Consider the following 24,272-nt stretch of genomic DNA (forward strand, 5'->3'; position numbering starts at 1 on the left):
GGCTGATATAAAAAGGTCCCGTAGGTGGCACATCTATCGCTCCTGATTTGACACATTTTCTGAAAAGTCACTACAAACTGTCGCGTCTTCCCAATCACAGGCAGGTTACTCTACCATTACAGTGCTAATGGCCGTAATCACAGACAGAGTTTAAACTACAATTGCAGGTTAAAGAATTAGAAATGAACACAGATTGCTTAAAATCCTGAATTTAACAAATCTGTTTCGATCTTCAATCCTGTCACCGTGATTACAGTTTAAACTCTGTGAATATGGCCGTAAATGTTCAACAAATCACTGCTAATGTAAAAATAAGAACCTGTTGTGCAATTAGAAATAGAAGTTCACCTTGTTGCAACAAGTGATAATAAATAAATTTAATATCGTGCCTTTTTCCTTCTGATTTTGACGGATCACTCCATACCATTTTATGAATTGGCTGGCCAAAGCTTAAAATCGAGAAAAGATCGGATATTATCCAGTCAATTTACAGCAAATTTTCCCAACTCGCAAAATGAACTATATTTCGGTGTTCGTAACATATTTATTTCAATATGTTTCGTCTGAACAGAAAATGGACATCTCTGATCTTGTAATTTGCAGCAACATCATAATTTGAAAAAGTCTCTGCAGAGAGTATACCTTCCAACACTATGCTTATATAAGAAAAAATTCAGGCATCTACCATTTTCACTTCAAAATAAGGAACGCAGATGACAGCAGCAGTACCACCAGAGTATGAAATATACATAGCTTTGACAACATATATACATTAAAGCCACTCAGAACACCGCGTACAGGCATGCACCGATTTATTAGAAATTCCCCAAAGGAATGTATACAAGGTGCATGTACGGGCTGCAAAACAGAATATAACAAAAACTGCGACGTACACAGACAATTTTAGGAAGAATATAATAGGAAAACACTATCTTGAGAATTTTTACTGCAGTGTATTTTTAATCAGCTGAGCGCTCATTGCAAAATATGTTGCTTTGGGGGATGTGCAGTTTAGTAGTATAGAAAAGTTAAATGAAACACCAGTAAAGAAAATGATGAAAGACACAGAAAATGTAACAATTTATTACTTTGCACTGACTTTTTACATTACCTTTGATGATATATATATACAATGATGTAATGAATTTAGTTTATTTTCAGGGAGAACACCAGCACTAAGGTCTTTAGGTAGAATGTCACGCTGTAGGTTTTTCGCAAACAAAAAATATACTCTTATACGTGTATGTAAGCATTGATTTGGGGTTTTGGCAGTATGGAGTGATGACATCTGTTTCTTCTCTCTGGAAAAATACCATGATGAATCAGATCAGTTTTATAACACTAGTGACATCAAACAAAATTTAAAAGTAAATTCTCGATTTCACGGTCAAAGATTTTGTGAACATTTTTTTTTTGTTTCTTTGAATGTATATACAGGGCTGCAACTAGGAGGGAGCAGGCAGGTCTGGTGCCCCGGGCACTGAACCAGAAGGGGCGCCGAATTCACCCTTTAACTGCTTCCTCTACATGCAAGGGACGCCAAAATTCCTTCTTGCCCCAGGTGACAAAGTATCTAGTTGCGACCCTGTGTATATACAGTGAAACACTGATAAATCACTCTACAATGATATTTTCTTGATCCTTAGAGAGTATCACTATATGAAAGTTCCACTGTATATGTTTAGTCATGTTTTTTAAAACAGTAATTCAACAAGTTGGTATAAGTGGAATTTTGGAGATGCAAAGATTGTATTTAAAAAATTTAGCATTAATTAAAAAGTCAAAAATCTTGCCTCTAGCTAACCCTTAGACCACATATGGCATTTTAATGAGGTCCGCGAGCCACTAAGCTACACTGCATCCATGTTACAGAAGAGTTTGATGGGGCCCTGGCTTGGACAAGTGTTAGGAAAGATTCACAGGAAAGAAAATTCACCGACAATAGTTCAGCACTTGGTGCACAGGCAAGCAAATGGGTAGGTGAACAAGTGAGTGAGCAAAGGAGTGGTTCGAATGAACAAGTCAGTGAGTAAGTGAAAGCAATTGAGTGACCACGTGCCAGTAGGGTGATGGACTGCAAACATATTGCTATAAGGCAAAGGAGCTGAAAATCTGACAGCTCTGCTTTAGTCCAACTTGCTGGATTTGAAATTAAAAGAGACTGCAAAACCGGCCATAACTAGAGCTAGCTTGCTCACTAGATCCCTTTCTCATTTAGTCCCTCACTTGTGCTGAACTGTTGTCTGAATTTTCCATAAATCCTGTAGACACAAATATGTCAAACACCCAGTAACAAGTGAATAGACTCTCCAACTGAATCATTCGACCAGCCAATCAAATAACATTAAAGAAACTGTTTCGCTTGGCCTCCAAGACATACCACGATTTACGTATATATAATAGAATCAATGAGAATAATTCTTTTAATCACTTTTATTTGCATAGATGCCTGAACCAGAGCATTAGATGTGGTCTCTCGTCCAACAGTCACCAACTTATCTTCTGGTTCCTTGGTCTTACTACCCAATCAGATTCTTCTATATTCCCTTCATCTCACTTCTGACACAGAAACTACCCAAACACAAATTAAACACTTTGGTTGTTAATAACGAAATGGAGGTTACTTGTTAATAACTAACCAAAATTCATACAACTTAACCTTTCTTTCTTTCAAACTGAGCACAACTCAGGTCTATCACCATTTATGGGCGATTTACTACCAAGTGAGTTGTGCCAGAGGTGTAACTGTGTGTGTGTACCTTAGTCTGAGCGCATATGTAGTGTTGTGTTTAGTTTTTCAGTGCTGCCACCTATATTTCAGGAGTGAGTGATGTGTTATGATTGAATTACATTTCTGCTGTTTGTAGGTCTGTTGCTCTCTGTGGCGAGACTTTTTAATGGGGAGATTGGCTCGCATTCGCGCCTTGAAGTTGAGCACCACAGAAAACCAGCTTCAGCAGACCACCACTATGGCAACGGTGGGGTTTGAACCCAGGTCCTCGTGATGTGAGTCTGTCATTATGACCACTCGACCACCATAGCGGCAATATAACCATACATGCACCTTGTACACATTCCTCTGTAGGATTTCTAACAAATCAGTACATGCCAGAATGTGTGTTCTGAGTTATATATGTGTGCCCCATAACGCTTTATGTTGTCAGAGTTGTGTATGTTGGTACTGCCATCTCTCTGGCATTTGAAATGAAAATGGTAAATGATTAAATTTTCATATTATGTAAGTATCATGTTTAAGGTCTGCCTGCTCTCTGTGGAGACTTTCAAATTTGAGACTGGCTCGTATTTGCTCCTCAAAATTGACAAAAACGGTGCAAATCAAACGGTCATCTTTGAGATGCTCTACAGAAGATTGAATTTCACTTACACAATATACAAAACCAATCTCTTGAACAATAGTCTTGATATCTTGGTAAGTGGGCTCGATCGAATCTTCATTTGCTACATCGGCATGATGATATAGGAGAGGCCCCATATTGATCCAAAATCCTCCTGGTTTTAGAATTTTCCAAATAGTTTCGATGTAGGCAACAACATTGTGAGCAGTATCAAGGAAGAAACAAGTAACTACGCAGTTCCAATCATCTGAAATTGATAAAAACATAACTTATCTTGGGAGGCTTTCACAATTAATTCCAGCTATGTACTAATCAGTTTAGAACATCTATTCGGTCTTGTGGAAAAGCTGGCTAAAAATATTATTAAAAAAACTCACTCAAAATATTGTATACTTCTGTGAAGCTGCCAGCAGCCATCGAGAAGTTTTTTTCATCTGGAAGATCTGATGGGTTGACGTCCGGAAAAAGAATCGAATAAACTTGATCATCTGTGGTCAAGTTGTTGTAACACTGATGAACCCAGGGATGAAACCTGTAGATGTTCGCTTCCGGACACCTGCGGGTTATGAAAACGAAAAGAAATCTTCAAAATTGAGTATATACCCAAAGCTAGAGGAAACTAACATGGAAACTTCTATTTATACTAAGCAAACTGGGACTATTCTATACATATGCACATTTGAACACCCTTTTTGTTTCTCACCAGTCACGTTGATAAACCTTGGTACACAGACCAGACCAAACACGACCAGGCTATGTCACTGAAGCCATATAAGCAAATTGCCCTGTAGGGAGGAGTGGTTGTGTTGGAGGCTGTAATCAGGACAGGGTTCATACAAAATTTTCAAAATGAAAAGTAAGGAGTTTTTAAGGAGTTTCAAGCTGTTTTTAAGGAGTCATGGCAAACTTCATAACTTACAAGTTTTACAGCAAAAAAAGGGGCGGGGCACATATGCAAATTTATTTTTAATTTGCAAACAAACTTTCCCTCTTCTCAAAAATATGGATGTAGAAGTGGTTCAAAAATTACAAGTTTTGATTTGTTACCCAGCATCATAAGAATTCATAAAATAATCAATCCACATGAATGTTTTCTGTCGTCACCAGAGTTCTAAAACCCTCAAGTTTCGTTCAAAAATATAACTCATAACAGCATCACATAAATTATAAAAATTCTAAGTGATATTCATTCCCCCTCCAATTATTCAAAATAAAAACCATAGCCGACAAAGATTTTTCTTACAAAATTATTTATATTTGCAGCAACCCTAGGCACACACACACACTTCCAGCACAACTTCCTAGATAGTAAATTGCCCATAGATGGTAATAGACCTGAGTTGTGCTTGGTTTGAAAGAAAGAAAGCCCCATCCCCCTGGAAATCACTCACTCAAACAATCTGGGAATGTGCCGCGGGCAGCTCAATTGAAGTAAGAATTTGCCAGGAGCCACTTGAGGCAGGCCACATTTAGGCCATGTGTTGAGCACATGTATGCTTTAAAATAAGGGGCTGTTCAAGTACTACGTCAGCAAATTTTCAGCAATTTTTGACTCACCCCTCTTGTCAGAAAAAGTCAGCAAAACTCTCACCCTCCCCCTGTCAGCGCTCTGTCTCCCTTCCTCCTAACGCTTATTGGTGGAATCTGAATTGGGGGCTCCCCCCCCACCCGGATGATCGAAAATTTATTTTTTTAATCCACAAAATATTTTTTAAAAGAATTGTAAAAATATTTTTTACAATTTCGAAACAAAATATCTTTATATGTTATTATAATCAATTTTTGTTAATTTCAATGCTATTTGAAGGCTAAGAACCCGAAATTGCTCAAGAAATTCATTGCGACCCTACCTCTCTAAGCCCTTGGTAACCCTTGACCCGCGGTAAACATTCGGCCTGTGCGGACCAAATGTGGCCCTGGCGTTATGATGTGGCCTGCCCCTAAATCTATTTTTCTAACAATGAACCAAGTGACACATTTACAGATCGCTTCAGTGACTCGTGGCACAATTCCAGACCATTTAAGCGATCTGTGGCACATTAAGCGATCCCTTGAGTGACATGTGACAAAGTTTTAGAGCATTGGCCCTGCCACCAGTGCGGTTCTACATCACTCAAGTTATCCGCGGCACATTCCCAGATTACTTAAGTGATCTGCGGCATAATCACGAATCACTTATATGATGTGCGGCACAGCTCCAGAGCATTTGGATCCGCTAAGTATTTGAAGATCACTAGAGTGGCTCTGTAGGGGACTCAATAGGGAGAATGTTAGTTCAGGTGCCCACAAACTAGTGAAAAGTTTTACTCGTTTTTCGCGCACCGAGTAAGACGCCATTAAGAATATTTCATATTTTTTATAAAGGGTGGTTGATGACGTAAGAATCTTTCCTTCCCCCCCCCCACATCATCAAGTCAGCAAATCGAAAATCCCCCATCCATGCTGATGTAATACTTGAATGACCCCTAACATAAAGATACCCTAAAGTTATTTTCTGAAGGTTAAAAAAGGTGGGTTCAGCTATAGCGGCTGATCGGCTCATCCCCCCCCCCCCGTAACCAGACGTGGCTCGGGCTGCCACTTTTAAAAGCCGGGTTTTACTATTTTACTAGCAGGTTTTCTATGTCGCGCGCAACGTGAATCACCCAGCGCGACATGCCGACTATTCATCAATATGAAAAGCAGTACGACTGTTTTCCTACAGAGCGCAATACGGCTCACGACAGCGCTTTACGTCGGGCGTGATTAGCAGACTGCTTCTGCGATCTTCCCTTATTTTCGTGTTGTGTCTCTTCCCTTTAAACCGGAGCATGCAGCCGATAGAGTAGATGACACCAGGGTCATATACTATATAGCCGTCCTGAGCCAATGCGCCACGCTTGGAAAACGCAAATGCGTAACGTCATTATGTAACTCATTTCTGCCGACACGAAATGATCCAGATAGGTTCATGCGGCGCAAAAAGCATACTCCTAGCAGGGGTGGGAAGTGACTAAGTCCATTTCGGAGCAGCAAAATTCAGGATTCGGAGCAGTTTTGGAGCAGCAAATTCGGGATTTGGAGCAGCAAAATATGGGATTTGGAGCAGATATTTATAAATTGGAACAGTGAAATTAACAAGAATATTTTCGTTAACCCTCAACCCTTTTCAAAATAAAACTGCATTGTCTTTTGTTATCAAACATCTTTTCGTCAGCTTGATTTTTGTTTTTGGTGTTTTAGGCTTTTGACACCTTGTTTGAAAGAGCGGCTGTCATAAAATTTTTTGCACCCGTCTATTTAAGATGATTTTTGCTTACTGTGGGCACTATTTGCTGCCTTGAACAGCAGCACTTCAAATGAGCTAAAAAAAATTTATAAGTTTTTAATTTTTTTATACTTGGAAAGAAATTGTTGCAAAATGGGAGAGAATTTCGGAACAATCAACTCTATGTTTGGCGATTCAGCACTCATTATCTGGCGAGATTGGCGATCTGACACTCGCTATTTGGCGAGATTGACGATTTAACGCTCGTTATTTGGCGATATTGACGATTTAACGCTCGTTATTCGGCAACATTAGCGATTTAACGCTCGTTATTCGGCAAAATTAGCAATTTAACGCTCGTTATTCGGCAAAATTAGCGATTTAACGCTCGTTATTCGGCAAAGTTTCTAAACTAACATTCGTAATTTGGCGGATATGCGCTTTTTACTCCCGGAATGAAAATTTTTTTTCACGAAACATCGGGATTTAACACAATGACAATCGACTACAGTAATTTCTGCTGCTTCCAGTGACGACTTTTTTTTTTTTAAACGGAAACACTCGAATTTGCACTTTAAAGCCGAAAGGCATTGCAAGCCATCTCCAGTTCCACGATCACGGACAATATCGGGGTTTCGCGATGGTTAAGCCCGATCAGGGGCCGATAGTTTAAGTATAGTGGAATAAAACACGCTTTTCTCTCTCGTAAAGAAACGTTTCGTGGCTAGCAGGAACAAAATTTTTTTGGCGTCCTTTCCGAAATTCCGGACATACTGAAGCAAAATTCGCTATTTGGCGCAGGAAAATGCGAAAATACGCTATTGGAGCAGGATGGCGCAAGATATTAGTTTTGGCGCAATTGGCGCAGAGTTCCCACCCCTGTCCTAGGAAAACCTGGCTTCAGGGATGAACGCTCGTTACAGGATACCAGGAGAGAGAAACCCATTCTCTCTCATAGAATCTCTTGTGTGTGGATAGAGCCTGTTCCTCTTTTTTTTGCCTTTTTATTTACGGCAACCAATCTGCGAAACAGATTCGCTTTCCCCACTGGATTTTTTCTTTTTCAGTAGCGAGTTGTAATGTGAATAAAACACGTCAAAAAAACTGCGGAAAGCAGTGACATTTTGCGGTTTCTCGGAATTTTCGTAGTGAGATATTGGCTGTAAGCAAATGGAAAGGAGGGATAAAATAGGAATAGTAGGAGAGAATTGCAGTAAAAAAAAAGACGATTGCGGCGAAAGTAGGAAAAATAGGAAGGCTGCGAGGTCTGCACTCAGTATACTGCGTAATATAGGAGGTTCGAGACATCGTTTCGCCGCATAAGTAAAAACTTAAAAAAACTTTCTCACCACTGGGCATGGGGGAATTTTCGGCTACTGGTTCAGCGGAGTGATGTTGTTCTACGGACAATCGATTTCCAACGCTGACCAGTTTGCGACATAGGCAGGAAAACACGTCAAAACTAGCGATTTGGTGAAAAATCGCATTTTTAGAAGCAAAAGCGTATAATCGTATTAATTTACTAAATACGACAAAATCGTAACGGTTGGCAGGTATGCACAACCATTGGATGTTCCAATCACATCCCCTGCTTTCACATTTCCTATTACAAAGGAAGAGAACGGTTTTTTTTCTCTTTTCTTCCTCTTTATATTCGGGGGAAGCTTCCTCTTATTTTTCTAGGCAATGCTATTCATCACCCTGGGGAATGCCTATTCTAAGAAAGATCATCCCTTCAGAGAAAAAAAAAAAAAAAGACTTTTTCAGGGATGGCTGCAAAAAGTAAGGAGTTATAAGGGCCCTTCCAGAAGGAAATGAAAAGTTAGGAGTATTTAAGGAGTTTGTAAGGATGTGCGAACCCTGCAGGATGCAGCATCAGATTCCTGCAGATTCTGATGAAGGTTTAGACATGCATGTTGATATGTAACATAATTGAATTATGATTCTATATTGAAAGACTCCCCACCCCCGCAACATATCAAAATGCTTGTCCCGATGACCTATATCGGAATCTGCAGAAATCGGACACTGCATACTCATTGCGACATCCCTGCACTTTTTCTGTTGGAGGCAGTATATGTTCATATCTCGTAATGAAAAGACTGGCAAATCATTTGTAGTTGGAAATCGAAACAGGGTGCCAGAGAAAATGCTGCTGAAAGAAGAAAAAAACCTCTGCAAACATTACAAAATCTTGATATAACGATATCCTGAGGATCAAGAAAAAATATTGTTATAGAGGGATTACAGTTATATCGAAAGGCAGCATAGGAGTATAGACGTTTCCAAACAAGGCTTGAAAAAATATTGTTGCAGAGGGATTTATCCTTATATGGAGACTCATTATATAGCAAGGTTTCACTATTTCTATGGAGAAAAATATTCTACAAAACATACTTGTTAAGTATGAAATTGGCAGCAAACAGCATGAACAAGCTAAGCTCATTTCCTTGGCAGACAAAACCCTTTTTGGCAATTTCGTACGGCAGTCGACCGAGTCCGGCTCCCGGCACGAGAATCTTGATGTCTCCCCTCCTAAATATGTACACATGCATATGAGAAAAACTGGCATGCTTGTACAAAAATAGGCGCAGTAAACTATCAAATAATAATAAAGTTCTCGTTAAAAATGCTCATCCGTACAAGCACATATTGAGCTAGAAAGTAAAAAATAAATAAAAACAACCTCATTCGGTTTGCTACCTCTTGCATCCTTTGAACAATTACAGTGAAACTTTTCTTAGACGTACGCTGTATGAGACGGAAACCTGTCTTAAACGGAATCAAAATATAGTCTGCTCAATGATTACTACTTTGATTTGCACCTTTATATAACGGAAGTCCGTCTAAAATGGAATATTACTTCAGTCTCTTGATGTTCCGTTTCGTACAGGTTTCACTGTATGCCAATAGCTATGTTAGAATGCACTATACTGTATGAATTCACAAACATCTTTTAACGTATTTATTTTATAAGCGATGCTATAGTTTGATTATGAAGAGTTGGCATGTGCTTACTTCATGCTGGAAGATTCTATTCATGTGTTTTGGGTAACATGATTATAAAATATGTCTGCAATTGCGATATCACATTCTTTGTTGGCATACGTATATAACCTAGTATTTCTAGGGTTCTAGCTGGACAACACTGATCTAGGCAGCAGGCTTCTGCACTTGAAATACAAGAATGAAAACTGCTTGTGCTTTTTTTCCAGTTTTCTCAACAAAGAACTTTTTACTCTTTCAAATTCAGTTTTTACTTCCAATAACATTTTGAGGCATGTTCGAAATAGCAATTTCTGAGCCATACAAACCCGAGACACGAATATACATGCTTAGCTAGAAAAATTACACTTTAGTGTTTTAGTGAAAGCAGCATGCCAGCAACCCTAGATTTTTTTTCTTTTTCTCCCTACTGAAGAACGAACCTTTTATTTGCATGAAAACATCACTTGTCATAGCTTTCCTATGGTCAGACTTTTAACTCCCCTCCAGCGACAGGCAACGCTTATTATTCTGACGCTGTTCCATATACATAGTGGATAAAGAATACGCTGCGATTTTGTACAGAAAAAATTCAGAAACTGCCCGCGACTGGAGGATTTATCATGTTTAGAAAACACAGTCCAGCAAATATGGCAACATGCTACAGTGCATCATATACTTGGAATTTTAGAAAACAACAAATGAAAATTTCATAAATCAACGGTTTTACTCTGTGAAGGAATAAATTTTTTTCAATAACCAGGCAAGTTGGAGTAGCATGACTTCACTGCTGTACCATAATCAGGCTGGAAAAGATCTCTGCAACGGGACATAAGGCTCTGGTGGTATTTATTCATTCATTGTGCTGTACCAAAATTAACTGATTTTTATACGAGCGTAGGTATACGCAGAATTTTCTCAAGGGGGAGGGTTATGTTTTTCCTGCAAAAAGAAAACTACAATCTCAGCTTGGGGGGGGGAGTTGGAACTGTGTATGCCAATGTATACGAGTAATTAATACAGTGTGGATGTAAAACAAGGTAAAAGTAACCTGGTATGATTTGCATGTTACTGATATACGTGGTAACATTTGTGCCTAAAAGAATTGTAGAAAATCTTTGGGGTATATAGATGTGAACTTAATCCCCAGATACAGTGCAGAAAGAAAACCTCTATTTCTAGATTTTGCACATGGAAAAAAATTGCAGAAAAATATAGGGAGTTGAACTTAGCACTTAGCTTAACTGCGCCGAGTATTTTCAGTGCATTACAATGTGGCACAAGGGTTCCCCCACATTAAAAAACAGTGGAATTATTTTTTGTATAAAGCCTTGAATTATATGCCCTAATCACTGATTCAAAACAATAATACATGTTGTACCAACATAAATATCATTAGGCTTTCGACTTTCGCACTAAAATTTTAAGTTCGCTTGTTTTTTTTTTTTACCAAAACCCATTAAATCTGTGAAAGAATAAAAATGTGTAAACTATATTAAGCAACATCGTGCAAGTCGGAAACACGTCCATTAATTGTGCAAGAAACAATCTTGTCAATAGAATTTGTTTTATTTAGTTGATGCTGAATGGCTCAATGGCCTTACATGTTACATAAACACAGATTTTTGGTGGTCATATTTTTTGCTTGCAGTTTATTCATTAGTGCTTAATTAAATGTGAGCAATTAGGAGAAAAAAGCAGTTAGGTGATATGAAAATATGCATTATTATGATGATTAACAAGATTTGTTTTAATTAATAAGTAGACAGTTAATTTTATTTAAAAAAAATGATTTAAAATTTAAAAAAATCATAATTTTTTCATACCCTGATGTGAAACAAATTAAAAAAGGTCGCAGTTATTAGCAAATTTTAGCTCCAACACACACAATTTTCATGATGTGATTCACTTTCAGGAATAAATTCATCTCGTAAGTCAAGGCACCACTCTCTGAGTCAGGGCTTGACAAATTTGAAAAAAAAATTTAGGCGTCAGCCAAATGTCTTAAGAGCCAATCATGGTTTTTTTGTTTTTTTTTTCGGAGGAAAAAGTCTTTCAGACTCTTAAACTGTTTTTTAGACTTTTCTGGGACTTATGACCCCTTAAGCTGGGGGCGGGAGGGTCCTTCAATGCATAGCCTGCAGATGCTCTGCCACATTTGGCCTTCACAGCTTTTTGTAGTGGCCCACTGACCATTTTCAGAAAATGGATGAAAACGTTAAAAATGATTCATTCTAGAATCAATGAAAATAATTTCGGAATTGATGAATGAAATAATTCTAGAATAAACAGAATGAATAATTCTACAATTGAAAGAATTAACTCTATCGATGGAAAAAAATAATTCTAGAATAAATGAAAGAAATAATTCTAGAATAAATGAAAGAAATAATTCTGGAACAAATTGATTTTGAAAACTCAAAATTACTTAAAGAAATAATTTTAACCTTTGAAACAAATAATTTCCAAATTAGCAAAAATAAATAAATAATTTATAAATCAATAACAAATCATTTTGCATTTCCCAATAGCAATAATTTCACAATCAACAAAAGAATAATTGCATAATTATTGAAGGAAATTACTTCAAGATATATTGAGAAGGAAAAATAATTCAGAATTATAGAAATGAAAACATTTAAAGTGATTTCTGATTAAAATTAATCTCAGAATTAATTGAATTAGTAATTAATAAAAAAAAATTTCAGAATTAGTGAAAAGAATTATTTCAGAATTTTTGTCCCCATTTATCTTGGGGGGGGGGTATGACGACTTCAATTAAGATGTCAATTACATGAGTTGGTGGCTTGCACAGGCTTCATGGAAAGTTTCAATTTGAAATACTGTCTGAAAGATAGAAGACCCCCTACCTTAAGCAATCACATATAAAACATTTTAGGTGCTGTCACCGATTTTCTAGTCGGCCTCACCCAGCACCTCCTAGAGATAGAAGGCCTCTGCACTGTTTGCCATAAACATCATTCAGACTACTTAGCAAGTTTGCCACATTTTGAAACACAATATCCTATTTCGTTTCTTCTTATTTTGGCATAGAATCTTCCTGATTGGCTTACAAATACCGCATGTTGATTGGATGTGGAGCATAGAAATCATCAATTCTGAGCCTGATCATTTCTTTTCCTCACAACGACGACGAGCAAGGGAATTTTTTCCCCCCGAATATTCTGAGGGGAAAATGGACTACTTACTGACATCACTAGCAGACTGCGGAGGCCTTCCCTAACTAGGAGGTGCTGCCTCAGCCCTGGGATTTGTCAAACCCTGCTCTAAGTATTTAATTAAAAATCCTTGAGAAATAGCTGAGGAGAAAATGTTTTTTTTTTCCACTTCTGATTTGGAAAACAGGCGACAGTACTTAGAACTATGTACCTCATATATTCATGCAGACTTTAGGAAATACCCATACAGACCAAAGGCAATATCTCGCATGAACCAATTCATTACAAATTTGGAAAAAAAGAAAAGTATGAAAAATAAATTACTTTTCTGGATCAGGGAATCTTTTAACAATTTCATTTAGAATCGGTTGGAAGGAGGCGTCTCTCTCTTCTTTGCCTTCTGAAGTCCATTCCCTGTGGATCTGCTTGAAAACGCTCAGGACTCTTCCTATATCACCAGTGGAAACCATAACAGAAGATGATTTCTGAAAGATATTGATACCCATAATGTGTGCAAATATGCTCTCTCTAGACAAATTAAGATACTTCAACTCTAGAATTCTGAGTGTTTCAGACTTAAATGAGACCCTCAAGGCAGGACAAATGAAAAAAAAAAAAAAAAAACGCCAGCAAAAATTCTTGGTGGCCAAGCAATTTTTTTTCTTCAAATGTCTAAAATATTAGTTTATTAATATAATTATTAATAAGATATTTTAAATCTTTTTTCACATTTAACTAGAGAAGTGGGTAAAATATGATATTTTTGGAAAAATCGACACTTTTTTCTTGACTGAAAATATCAAACCAAACCATCAACGATTGAAAATATCAAACCATCGATCCCCTACTGAAAATATCAAACCATCGATCCCCTACTGAAAATATCAGCCCATTTTTGACAGAAAATCTCAGCCATTTACAACTTAAAACGTGAAACTGAAAATATCAAACAATTCTTAGCTGAAAATATTTATCCATCCTCAATTGAAAACGTCAGTCCATTTTTGAGTGGAAATATCAGCCATTTATGACTGAAAATATTATCTTATCCATGGCTGAAAATGTCAAACCATCGTTGAATGAAAATATCTGACTCCTCTGAACTGAAAATATCAATCTCATTCTTGACTGAAGGTACCAACCCTTCTCAACCGAATATTTTATGTTTGAACAAATCTGTTTACTTATTTACAGATGAACTAATTCATGATTGATAAACTCGTTTACCAAATCCTTTTCGACTGAAAATATCAAAAATAATCATACGTCTTGATAATTTGAAAATAAGTATCGGATATATATATTGCGATATATATCGACTGATATATATCAACGAACCCTGTATACAACCACTTAAAAAAATTAGGACATTTTGAGAAACTGCATGTCATTCGAAAACTTTTTGTAATTAGAAGTATACTTCAAAAGTCAACAGTAGCAAAGACAGGCCTATGGACAAAAAATTTGAAACACCCTGCATAGGCATTTCACTGTGCATTCGCTGAGCAGGATCAAAACAAAACTTACAATATCTTTCCTGTTGGTATTTTCGAACATGCTGGCAACATCTTGAAGCATCAACTTGATTATCTCATAGTTATGTAAGATGGATGTATGCACTTTATGAAGATGGCTCCTGTGACTTTTCAGCAGATCTCGTTGAGAAGGTGGCAACGACTGGATGTACTTGGTAGTTTTGTACAGCTTTCGACAGCAGTGAACTCTATAAACAAAGAAAAAAAGACACATAGGCTAAGATTGGGAACTTTGGAAGTGCTACTTCATACCTTTTTCTTTTAGAGCGAAATACAAGGGTCGATCAAAAAATACAATCAGACTAGTTCAATAAAGGAAATTCACACTGAAAAATTCTGTTATAATGAAAGCTCATAACCATGAGGAAAATTATGGTTACAACAGACTTCTTGCGAAGTTCAATTTTTTCTCTTTCCCACATTATGAATTGTAGAAAATTCCTGCTTTAACTGCATTACAATAGACTCTTAGAGTTGAGATTTGGTTTCACGGTACTAGGTTCTCAAAGAAATTTTTGCATAGAAAATTTGTATTCTTAAAACGACTTAGCGAGTTAAAATAACTGCCCAATTTCATGGATGTATGAGCTCGTTAGGATTTTTATGTCTATCAAAAAGTTTCTTTATCACGATTTGTTCAGCGATTTAGGAACGAATTTGAAATGTGAGTTCTAATCAAATAAGCTGTGGTCTCTAGGTTCCGAGAGGGACAAAAGTTGAAGCAGAAAAAAAATTACATATCTCATGCGTGTAGTGGGAAGGCCTAAAAATACGAAGAGGTAAAGAATGCAACTTTTCTTTGCTAGTCCATCCATTTGTTAGAAGTACCTAATAGTAATGTTTACAAGGAGCATATGTGATAAGTGATAGTAATCCATACAATTTTTCATGAGGAAGAACTGAAAACGCATTTTGGCAAATTTCATTGATGTTATAACAAACGTTTTATAATTTTTAATTCACTATATCTGAATAAATTTTGTACAGTCGACGTTTGATTTTAGGAACCCTCCAAATTACGAATAGTCGACGTTTGATTTTAGGAACCCTCCAAATTACGAACATATTTTTCACGAACTGGTCCTCTGTCCCGAACAGCATGCCATAGAGCTAATGTTAAAATGTACTCTATTTTAGGAAATCTCATTTCTATCAACTCTATATTTTATGAACTTTATTTTTCTTGTGTGCTATCATTATTATATTTTGATTATTGTACTCTTCCAGCTGCTTACGAGTTCATAGTAATCAAAGGTAAGCTTCAATTAGGACGTTCTACGTGTCTTTAAGAGTCAATCAATAACATACAGTTGTTTTGCGAACATGTGCCAGGAAGATGGGTTCGGTTATTGGCGCGATTGAAGATGCGCTGACAACGTAATTAACTCTTTGTGCATTATGATTGGATGAACTGGTGGTTTCAGAAATGATATGAAACATTGGTTATTGATAGGTGATTTCTAAGTCAAGAGTCGATCGAACTCTACTTCAGCCAACTGCTGTTCATCTACTTTCCTCTTTGCAATGGCAACAAAATGGAAAAGATTGTGCTTGACAGTGGATGGGGAAAAAAATTTTGAAAGAAATTAATATGGGAAATATCTCACAAAAATAGAAATCACTAAAAAGTTCGGGATTAAAAAAATTACATTGAGTAAATTGTCCTCCGATTAAAGTACAACAAAAACTTCAACGGCAAGTGATTCCAGAGGCATTTTAACATTATGAAAATATTTCGAAATGCAATCCCACATCAATTCTACGGAATCTTATATTTACCAAAATGTTGCAATGAAGCAAACAAAAGTAAGTGATTTTTGCGGAAATCTAATAAAGGTGAATGACAAACACATTTTTTTTTTTATTTCCTGAATTATTTTCGTCTCTCTCATTTACGAACTTTCGATTTTACGAAATAATTATCAAGCAATGGGCAAGAAATAATGGGTTCATAAAAATGAGCGTCAACTGTATCTTAAATATTAGCCATTTCACAATCTTTTGCAAACCACTCATTATAGGGAGGTTCTTTTTATAATCCGTACTCATTATATATGACTTTTTTTTTGTACTTTTGTGATAACTGATATAAAGAAAAAAAAAGATGCATGTATGTGTATACTATAGAATTGATTCAAAAGAGAGAGAAAAAAAAATGTCTCACTTGTAACAGCGGAAGGCGTTGATGACATTCTGAAAATGAAGGTGTTCTAATTCTTGATCATCTAATCCTTGATAATCTTTATGATCGCGAAAAGGTGTGTCTAGATAAGTCAGATCAGTCACCTCTACATACTCCATCTAGAGAAGAGGAGAAGAAAAACCAAACATAAACAAAAGAAAGATCATATATATAAAAGAATCACAATTAATATTTGATGCCAATAGACACGTTATACCGCTAACTTGGAAGACGTTTATATGTTGTGTCATGGGCATTCTGCAAACGCGTGGGACTTGAAACATTCATAGGTGCCAATTCTCAGACTTGAAGAAATCTGTGGCCTGTCACGTGACGAAATGTTTTGCTGCTGAAGGAAAAATCATATAAACGGGGAAATTTGGAGATTGTGTAGGGTGACCATATGACTCTCATTTCCCGAGACATTTCGGTATATTTTTCTCATAATTTTGGCCATCCCACCTTATTTCATTAAAAATGTCCTATCGTTTTTTCTTTTCGCCATAGAATCCATTTCAGGACTTACAGTAGGGCTCCATTTAAAATCGTTGATAATATTTTTGTCAATTTCATCAATAAGGGGGGGGGGGGGCATTCAAGTATTAAGTATTATGTCATCATCGATGGGGGGGGTTTCCGATTTGCTGACTTTTTATGACGGGGGGGGGGGGGTTTGGATAATGCTTACGTCATCAACCACCCTTTATGAAAATATGAGTTAGGATTCAGAGGGGCAGAGCTGATGACCAAATTTTGCTGACAAGGGGGGGGGGTGGAGAGGGGAGTCATCATTTTGCTGACAAGGGGGGGGGGTGGAGAGGGGAGTCATCATTTTGCTGACTTTTGCTGACAGGGGGGGGGGAAGGGGTTCAAAAATAGCTAAAAATTTGCTTACGTAATACTTCAACGGCCCCTAATTGGAAGAATCTCCATCCATGAAACAGTGTATTTGGAAACTGTTGGGGACCTAAACTTAAAGGTTCATTTATAACTTTGCCACCCTTCTCCCATTCTAGTCTAATTTTCTTGATTAATCTTTCCATGAATTTGCCACCCACTGCCCTCCCCCTCACTGCTGCAGGTACACTGTGACTCTAAAGTCACTCACTGACCTGGTCACTCTTGCAGTAGATCACTCGTTTGGCCATTCATATGCTTGCTCATGCTCCAAGTCACTCTTTTGCTCACTCACATGCTTGCACACTGTTTTGGTCACTCATTATACTTGCACATGCTCTAGGTAACTCACTAGCCTGGTCCCTACCTCTGTAGGTCATTCGTTTGGTTATTCACATGTTTGCTGAAGCTCTGTCACTCATGTGCAAATTGTTTGCTCATTTCCATGTGATTATAAACTCACTCTAGATCAGTTTCCCAACCTCTTTTGTCCCACGGCTCCAACGCAATCGAACCCATAGAATCTTGTTATACCCATAGCTTTTATCGCTTCTCTGGATTCCAAAAGAATCATTCTTTTGGTCAACCTGACATAGTCCCTCGTTATCTGGGCAGAGGCAGATTTACTGAGGGTTATATATTTCCCCCATTCTAATTTTTCTTTGGTCACTCATTCCTCAAATTTGCCACCCTGGGATATAGCCTGCTAAGGCTTCCAACAGTACATGCGCTACTGCCTAGACTTCAGTGGTGTTCATGGTAAGATATTTTTGGGGGTGCAGATTTTCAAAAATATACCGTCATCTATCGATGATGATATGTGGTCAAGTACATGCAGGGCTGAAACAAAGATTTTGGCTGCAAAGGGAAAACATGATTTTGCCTTCCCCACAAATTTGAAATTCGATAATTTTATATAATGGTGTTCTTTGTTTCCCTCCCTAAAACTTACTTTGCCCCCCTAAATTTTTCCGCCCGGAGCAATCCCCCTCTCTGCCCTCCAGTTCCAGCCCTGAGTACATGTACTATTTACAATCAGTAAAGTATAGCACTGCATTGAAAACTTTTAATTTTGTTTATATCAAATTATTTTCACATTATCTGTATACCTATGCATTAAGAAAATAATAATGCTCTATCAGCGCAACAGTTACTGTGTCTGCACATTTGCTATATCTGAATTTGTGCTTTGTTGATCCTTAGTTAAATCTGACCATCAAACTACAATGCTAGTACATGGATACACACTACTCATGTAGCCATATACATAATATTTAACGCCTCCAATATAGACAGAGACTTTCAGAAGCGACGTAATGTTCCCAAGTACGTGGCCCACTGGTGGTCACATACAGGGCCACAACTAGCAGGGAGTAAGCAGTCTGTTTTTTCAACTGTTGGACTACAGAGGGCAACAAAATTCACTTTAACTGCTCTCTCTCTCTACATTACACAAGGGTGCCAAAATACATGCTTGTGTCAGCTGACAAAGTATGTAGTTGCTTCCCTGGTCCTACACATCCAGTAAGAAAATAGTGTGACCCCATCGTGGGTCACAAACATGTTAAACCAGGTTTTATATGCCACATGCAGCATGAAAATGCAGCACAGAAAACCTGCCTCAAGAAAAACTTGAGGCAGGTTTTTAGAAAGCGGTAGCTTTAAGTGGTAGTGGAAAGGTTCAGAAAAATGATTCGTAAATTTTTGTCTCCCATGGATCCTTAGCCCTAGTGGATACGTATCTGCGGCTTGCCAGAATAGTCTAACAAAGAACCACTTCGAAATATCGAATAAGCACACATTAATAAGGACAACTCTCAGTAGCACCCCCCCCCCCAAAGTGTTGTGGCATATGCTTTGAGAAACCACTTTGCCTCTATACATCATATTATAATATATAAATTACACATTTATTAATACCTTTATACATCAAAGTAAAAGCTCATTTAAATTCGTCAGTACAAATCCACAAAACTTATTCGTTCAGCGAAATCCCTTCAATTTTTTAACACAGGAACATTTAGCTTACGACTGCATTAGGAAACCTAGACCAGAATCTTTACGCCACATAGCAAGGCGTAATTCCCATGAGATACGGGAAAGCATGATACGAGACCAGTGACAAAAAAAAAAAAACAATCATATTGTTTTGTTCTACACCTCACATACTCAAGCAGTGCGAGAAAGAAGTCGAAAGAGGCCAATCAACGAGGTGAGCGATTTGAAAAATCTGTTTAGCTTTCACCTCGATCTACTGATTGGTCTGTTTCTATCTCTTTTTTTTTCTTTTTTTTTACCTCTTCTGCGGGGATCATCATCTCTTACATTTCAGAGCCACATCTCCAGCCTCCTTCTCTATCCTTGTCATCTTTTACTATGTGTGGACGTCTCTTCCTCTAATCCTATGCATTTTTTTTCGTCCTACGCTTACCTCTTCACTTCACTATAACCACAGCCTTAGACTACATCAGAACAAAGCTCATTTACATTCATCAATACAGTCATGAAAGTTATGTGTTTACTAAAATCGCTAATACTTTTGACATAGGAATAATTTAGCGCAGGAACAGTACATTTAGAAACTGATGGACCCAGACCAAAACTCTCATGCCTCAGCCTACATTAAAGTCTAATTTAAATTTATTCATATAAAGCCTTAAAGCTTATTTGATCAGTGAAATTACTATATATTTCGGCATAGGATGGTTTAGCATAGGAGCAGCACATGGAAACTAATGACTTGTTGGACATTGAGTTTTGTGACAGCTTCAAGTCTGGGCATCTCAAATGAGTATTTTCACACAATACAAAAAAAAAAAGATCAAGGAGCCCTTTCTCTCAATGAAATTTATATCAATGTCTAAGCATTCTATTGTAATTTCTTACTCACGCCGCGAGTCAGATCTTTTAATTGACTACCAGCACCATCTAAAGTAGTATTCACTCTTTATCAGGGTCGAATTATACAATCAGGCAGTGTACAGATTTAGGTCAGGAGATAAAAAAAGATTTATTTTTTTTTAATAAATCGAGGAGCTTGAAATTAGCGCTCAAGTGAACTATGAACTACTAGCCTCAACACGTTGTGTATGTTTCGTTTGTTTCCCCACGCAACAAGATCGTAAAACATACTTACGATATTTCGCGTTGTGAGAGTATAAACAATCGTAATAACTAGGGTGACCATACGTCCCGTATTTCCCGGGACAGTCCCGGTATTTTCTGTTTTTTTGGTCGTCCCGACTTTTTGGCAAAAGTGTCCCGGTTTTTTCCGTATTTTACACAAAGTCTACTTGAATTTTTATTCTTTATTGAAGTCAAAGATTGAAATTATTTTTCAACTAATAAACTATATTATGATAATTACAACTATAAATGAGAATATTAATCTCCCACATTTGTCTTGGTGAACGTTTTTTTTGTGAAATTCATTTTAATCCACTGAAATTTGCAGTAACGTTTCATTTCCCGTCATTGTGATTTTTCCGAAATTTTAACAATATTTGGCAACTTTGCTCGGTTTTGGCGTCATTTTTGGTGATAATTGGTGGCGATGTCCCGTATTTTCCCGTATTTGGAATCTCAATATCCCGTATTTCTCTCGAGGAAATATGGTCAGCTAAGTAATAACCACAAATTTTTTTTTTTTTTTTTTTTTTGTTTGAAAATTGAATAATCATATTCCCCGGATGAATCACATTGATAAATTCTGACCATATTTTGTATGAGATTCTTCAGAGATGAAAATCCACCCTGACCATAGGGCATCCTTAAAAATTCCAGACATTCGAATCCCAAAGGGGTCATTCCATCGAGGAGAAATAATATTTCTCTTCTAAGGATCATTCAGTATTACGTCAGCATCGGGGGGGGGGGGTTTCGGATTTGCTGACTTTAGATGACGGGGGGGGGGTTTAAAGTTTGCTTACGTCATCAACCACTTCTTTTTGAAGGTATGAAATATTCTAAGCTGCTGACGAAATTTTTTGGGGGGGGGGGGGTCAGTGTTTTGCTCACTCACTGCCGCTGTGGTGGTCGAGTGGTTATAGTGCCGGACTCGTGATGCGAGGATCCGGGTTCGAACCCCACAGTGGTGGTCGGCTGAAGTTGGTTTTCTGTGGTTCCCAACTTCAAGGCGCAAATGCGAGCCGATCTCCCCGTTAAAAAGTCTCGCCACAGAGAGCAACAGTCCTACAACGGTAAATCATTCAACCATAACACTTCACTCATAGTTAGAAAAACTGGGGCCAGATGACAGCACTACACATAACAAGCATTACACAGAAACAAACTTTACGTCAGGTTGCACTACACGTACACGCACATTCCCGCATGTACCGATTCGTTGGGGTTTCGTTGGGGGGTTCCGCGGGGGGGGGGGTTGCATGTGTGATGTAGCAGTAGTAGGTAGGGCCTCCAAAAAATGGCTCGGGGATCCATGATGTTCTTAAGTCAGCCACCTCGTTGGGCAATTTGCCTGTTGTGGCGTTGTATTTGTATTTTGCTGAGAAGGGGGGGGGGGGGTGAAAAATGGAAGCAAATCATCGAGAAGAAATATAAGATTTATTTCTCCTCTAAGCTGCAAATCGGCTTACGTAATACTTGAATGGCCCCAAATAAGGGTCATTGTCAATTGTAACTAAAAATATTTGCGTAACATAATGATAATTCTCAGTTACATATTTTTAAGATGTTGCGAAGAAATATAGAATATCCAAAATGGACATTTTGCTGTAATTATGAATGATAAATCAGTTTACACTGTTCTATATATATATTGTGCTAGCCAGCTAGCCATCTAGTGTTAAACTAAACACTGTTGATACGGTGATCATAAGCAGGGGCATCGGAAGTATTTTTGACCCGTGAGTGCTCACACTCGAATGAGCGCGGGGGGGGGGGGGGGGGGGAACCCCAAACTTATCTTCCACCCCCCGCTTTGAAGGATCTCAAAAATTTAAAATGTATTTGTAAAAAATGTATATACAGTAAAGTGAAAAAAAATTAAAAATACTTTTAATTAAATTTTATAATTTTATTAACTCATAACAAAAGGCTGGACAAATCTCAGGTGCCAGGTCACCATGGCGTCTAAAAAATTGGAATTGGTGCCAAATCTTTTTTATTTGAGATAAAATATTTTTTATTTGAGATAAAATATTTTTTATTTGAGATAAAATATTTTTTATTTGAGATAAAATATTTTTTATTTGAGATAAAATATTTTTTATTTGAGATAAAATATTTTTTATTTGAGATATATAAAGATAATATTTGAAGACGAAGGGCAGCAAAAAATTATCGGAAATTATGTTAGCGTGTCTGCTAGCATTCAAAGGAGTCTCTAAGTCCTTGGACAAGTCAAAAAAATGCACTAATTTGGACATTTTGTCGGAGAAAAAATTGCTTTATTCCTATTTTTTTTTCTTTTTGATTTATAATACCTTTGTACTGTAAATAAATTGCTCATGAATGCATTTCACGAGAGAGATGGTACTAACAACGCCACATTAAAAATTTAAAAGAGATGTCAGCAAAATTGTAAGTTTAAGAGTACGTGATAAGGAGTTTCCTATAATAAACAATAATCCTAGCTTTTTTACCAATACCTTTAATTCCTATCACACTCCCCCCCCCCCCCCCCCACAAAGCAGTATATGCCGAAATCTGCGACGAACGTGGCAGAAAAATCAGTGCTACTGCAGAACAATCTGGAAGAATTTTAAGAAAAGAGTAAAAACACTGTTATGGTTGCTTTTACTGCAGAACATTTCCTGTCAGCCGGGGGATGGCTTGTTGCAGAACAGTGCAAAACGTGTTCTCGATCGACCCGGCGCGGTGCCCTCTAGGTTTACACTAGTACACGAGAATGACTATCAAACTGTGCATTACTATAGAATGGTAATAGAAAGCTATTTGACAATAAATTTGGGCAATAGTACCCACCGCCCAATAAGAAAATTTGTAATTTGTATGAGTGGGCCCGGGCACTTTAACTGCTCTATTATGGGCGGACATGGCTCCAGACTGAAACGATTCTTATTTTTTTTTTCTCCTTCACCCTGTAAATTCACCATAGAGGAGGGCCCATGAAAAATTGCCCTAATGGTTCACCATAAAGCACAGCCAAGATGGCGCGGTAGCCCAGATCGATAAGATACTCGCCTAAAATACCAAAGGTGTCGCGTATTCGATACCCAGTTCGTCCTTTTCAGAAAACTTTCCAGACACAGGGCTACAACAGAAACGGCGACATGACCGAAGAAAAAATAACTACCGCAGGAAGTCCCCCATCGAAGGATTAGCGCACAATCTCTCGATGAGCATAAAAACAAGCCTGAAGTACGGAATCGGCAATAAATGGTAGGTTCCGGTCTAATTAGCCCTCGTTTGCAGAAAATGACCGTGGTGCGACAAAAATGATCAAATGATCATAGCCATGAAGCCATGTCTATAGTATCTATACGCAGGCCACCAAAACGAAGGGCTTTCAAAGCTAGACGATCACTTCCCAGAGCAGCATTTAAATACTACGGCCGGGGCAAGCATGCATCCCCCCTTAATGTAGTTCTAAATACATCGTTGAAAGGAGAATTTAGCGCTCTTTCTGATAAAGCGCCCCGTGCATAAAACCTGCGAGCTTTTTGGCTTTGGGGGGGGGGGAAGTCAAAACTCTAGGCCTGTGGGTTCCCTGTCTGGAAAGAATTTTAAGCTATTGCTCTATTAATAAGTCAAAATGTAACTTACTAAAATTATTACTTTTTATTCCGTTTTAAAGTATTTTTACTCCGCTTTGCGGACCCTAAAATTTAGAGGCCTGGTGCGGCTGCACCTTTCGCACTTTCCTAAATCCAGCACTGATTTCAATCCCCGCATACTCCGCTGAAATGA

At 37.7% G+C, this 24,272-nt stretch overlaps 1 protein-coding gene across 6 annotated transcripts; it reads right to left on the reverse strand.

The window, feature by feature from the left end:
• Positions 1-792: 792 nt before the first annotated feature.
• LOC149068078 (protein-L-histidine N-pros-methyltransferase CARNMT1) lies at positions 793-20,550 on the reverse strand. 6 transcript variants are annotated; one of them, XM_089251669.1, is made up of 8 exons: positions 20,272-20,491; positions 16,467-16,603; positions 14,295-14,490; positions 13,092-13,252; positions 9,001-9,138; positions 3,734-3,912; positions 3,386-3,603; positions 793-1,301 (listed from the first exon to the last, which is right to left on the reverse strand). In XM_089251669.1, exons 2-8 carry the CDS (start codon positions 16,601-16,603, stop codon positions 1,197-1,199), a joined length of 1,134 nt encoding a protein of 377 aa, XP_089107795.1. In that variant the 5' UTR covers positions 20,272-20,491; the 3' UTR covers positions 793-1,196. The 6 variants fall into 6 exon arrangements, with proteins under 6 accessions (XP_089107795.1, XP_089107794.1, XP_089107799.1 ...); XM_089251668.1 differs by having other exon boundaries at positions 1,058-1,301; positions 19,679-20,550; XM_089251670.1 differs by having other exon boundaries at positions 1,079-1,301; positions 20,268-20,306.
• Positions 20,551-24,272: the final 3,722 nt, after the last annotated feature.

The sequence above is a fragment of the Pholcus phalangioides genome, unplaced genomic scaffold (genome assembly GCF_987345545.1).
Source record: "Pholcus phalangioides strain wild (caught in Gottingen) unplaced genomic scaffold, Ppha-v1.0 ptg000027l_1, whole genome shotgun sequence".
Lineage (NCBI taxonomy): Eukaryota > Metazoa > Arthropoda > Arachnida > Araneae > Pholcidae > Pholcus > Pholcus phalangioides.

Excerpts from the sequence above, each read along its gene's own strand:
- LOC149068078 (XM_089251668.1), bottom strand. The coding sequence starts at position 19,699 with ATGATGATCCCCGCAGAAGAG. Across the intron at positions 16,604-19,678 it reads TGATGATCCCCGCAGAAGAG|ATGGAGTATGTAGAGGTGAC; the intron begins GTAAAAAAAAAG and ends CCTCTTCTCTAG. Across the intron at positions 13,253-14,294 it reads ATACCAACAGGAAAGATATT|AAATCATCTTCTGTTATGGT; the intron begins GTAAGTTTTGTT and ends AATATCTTTCAG.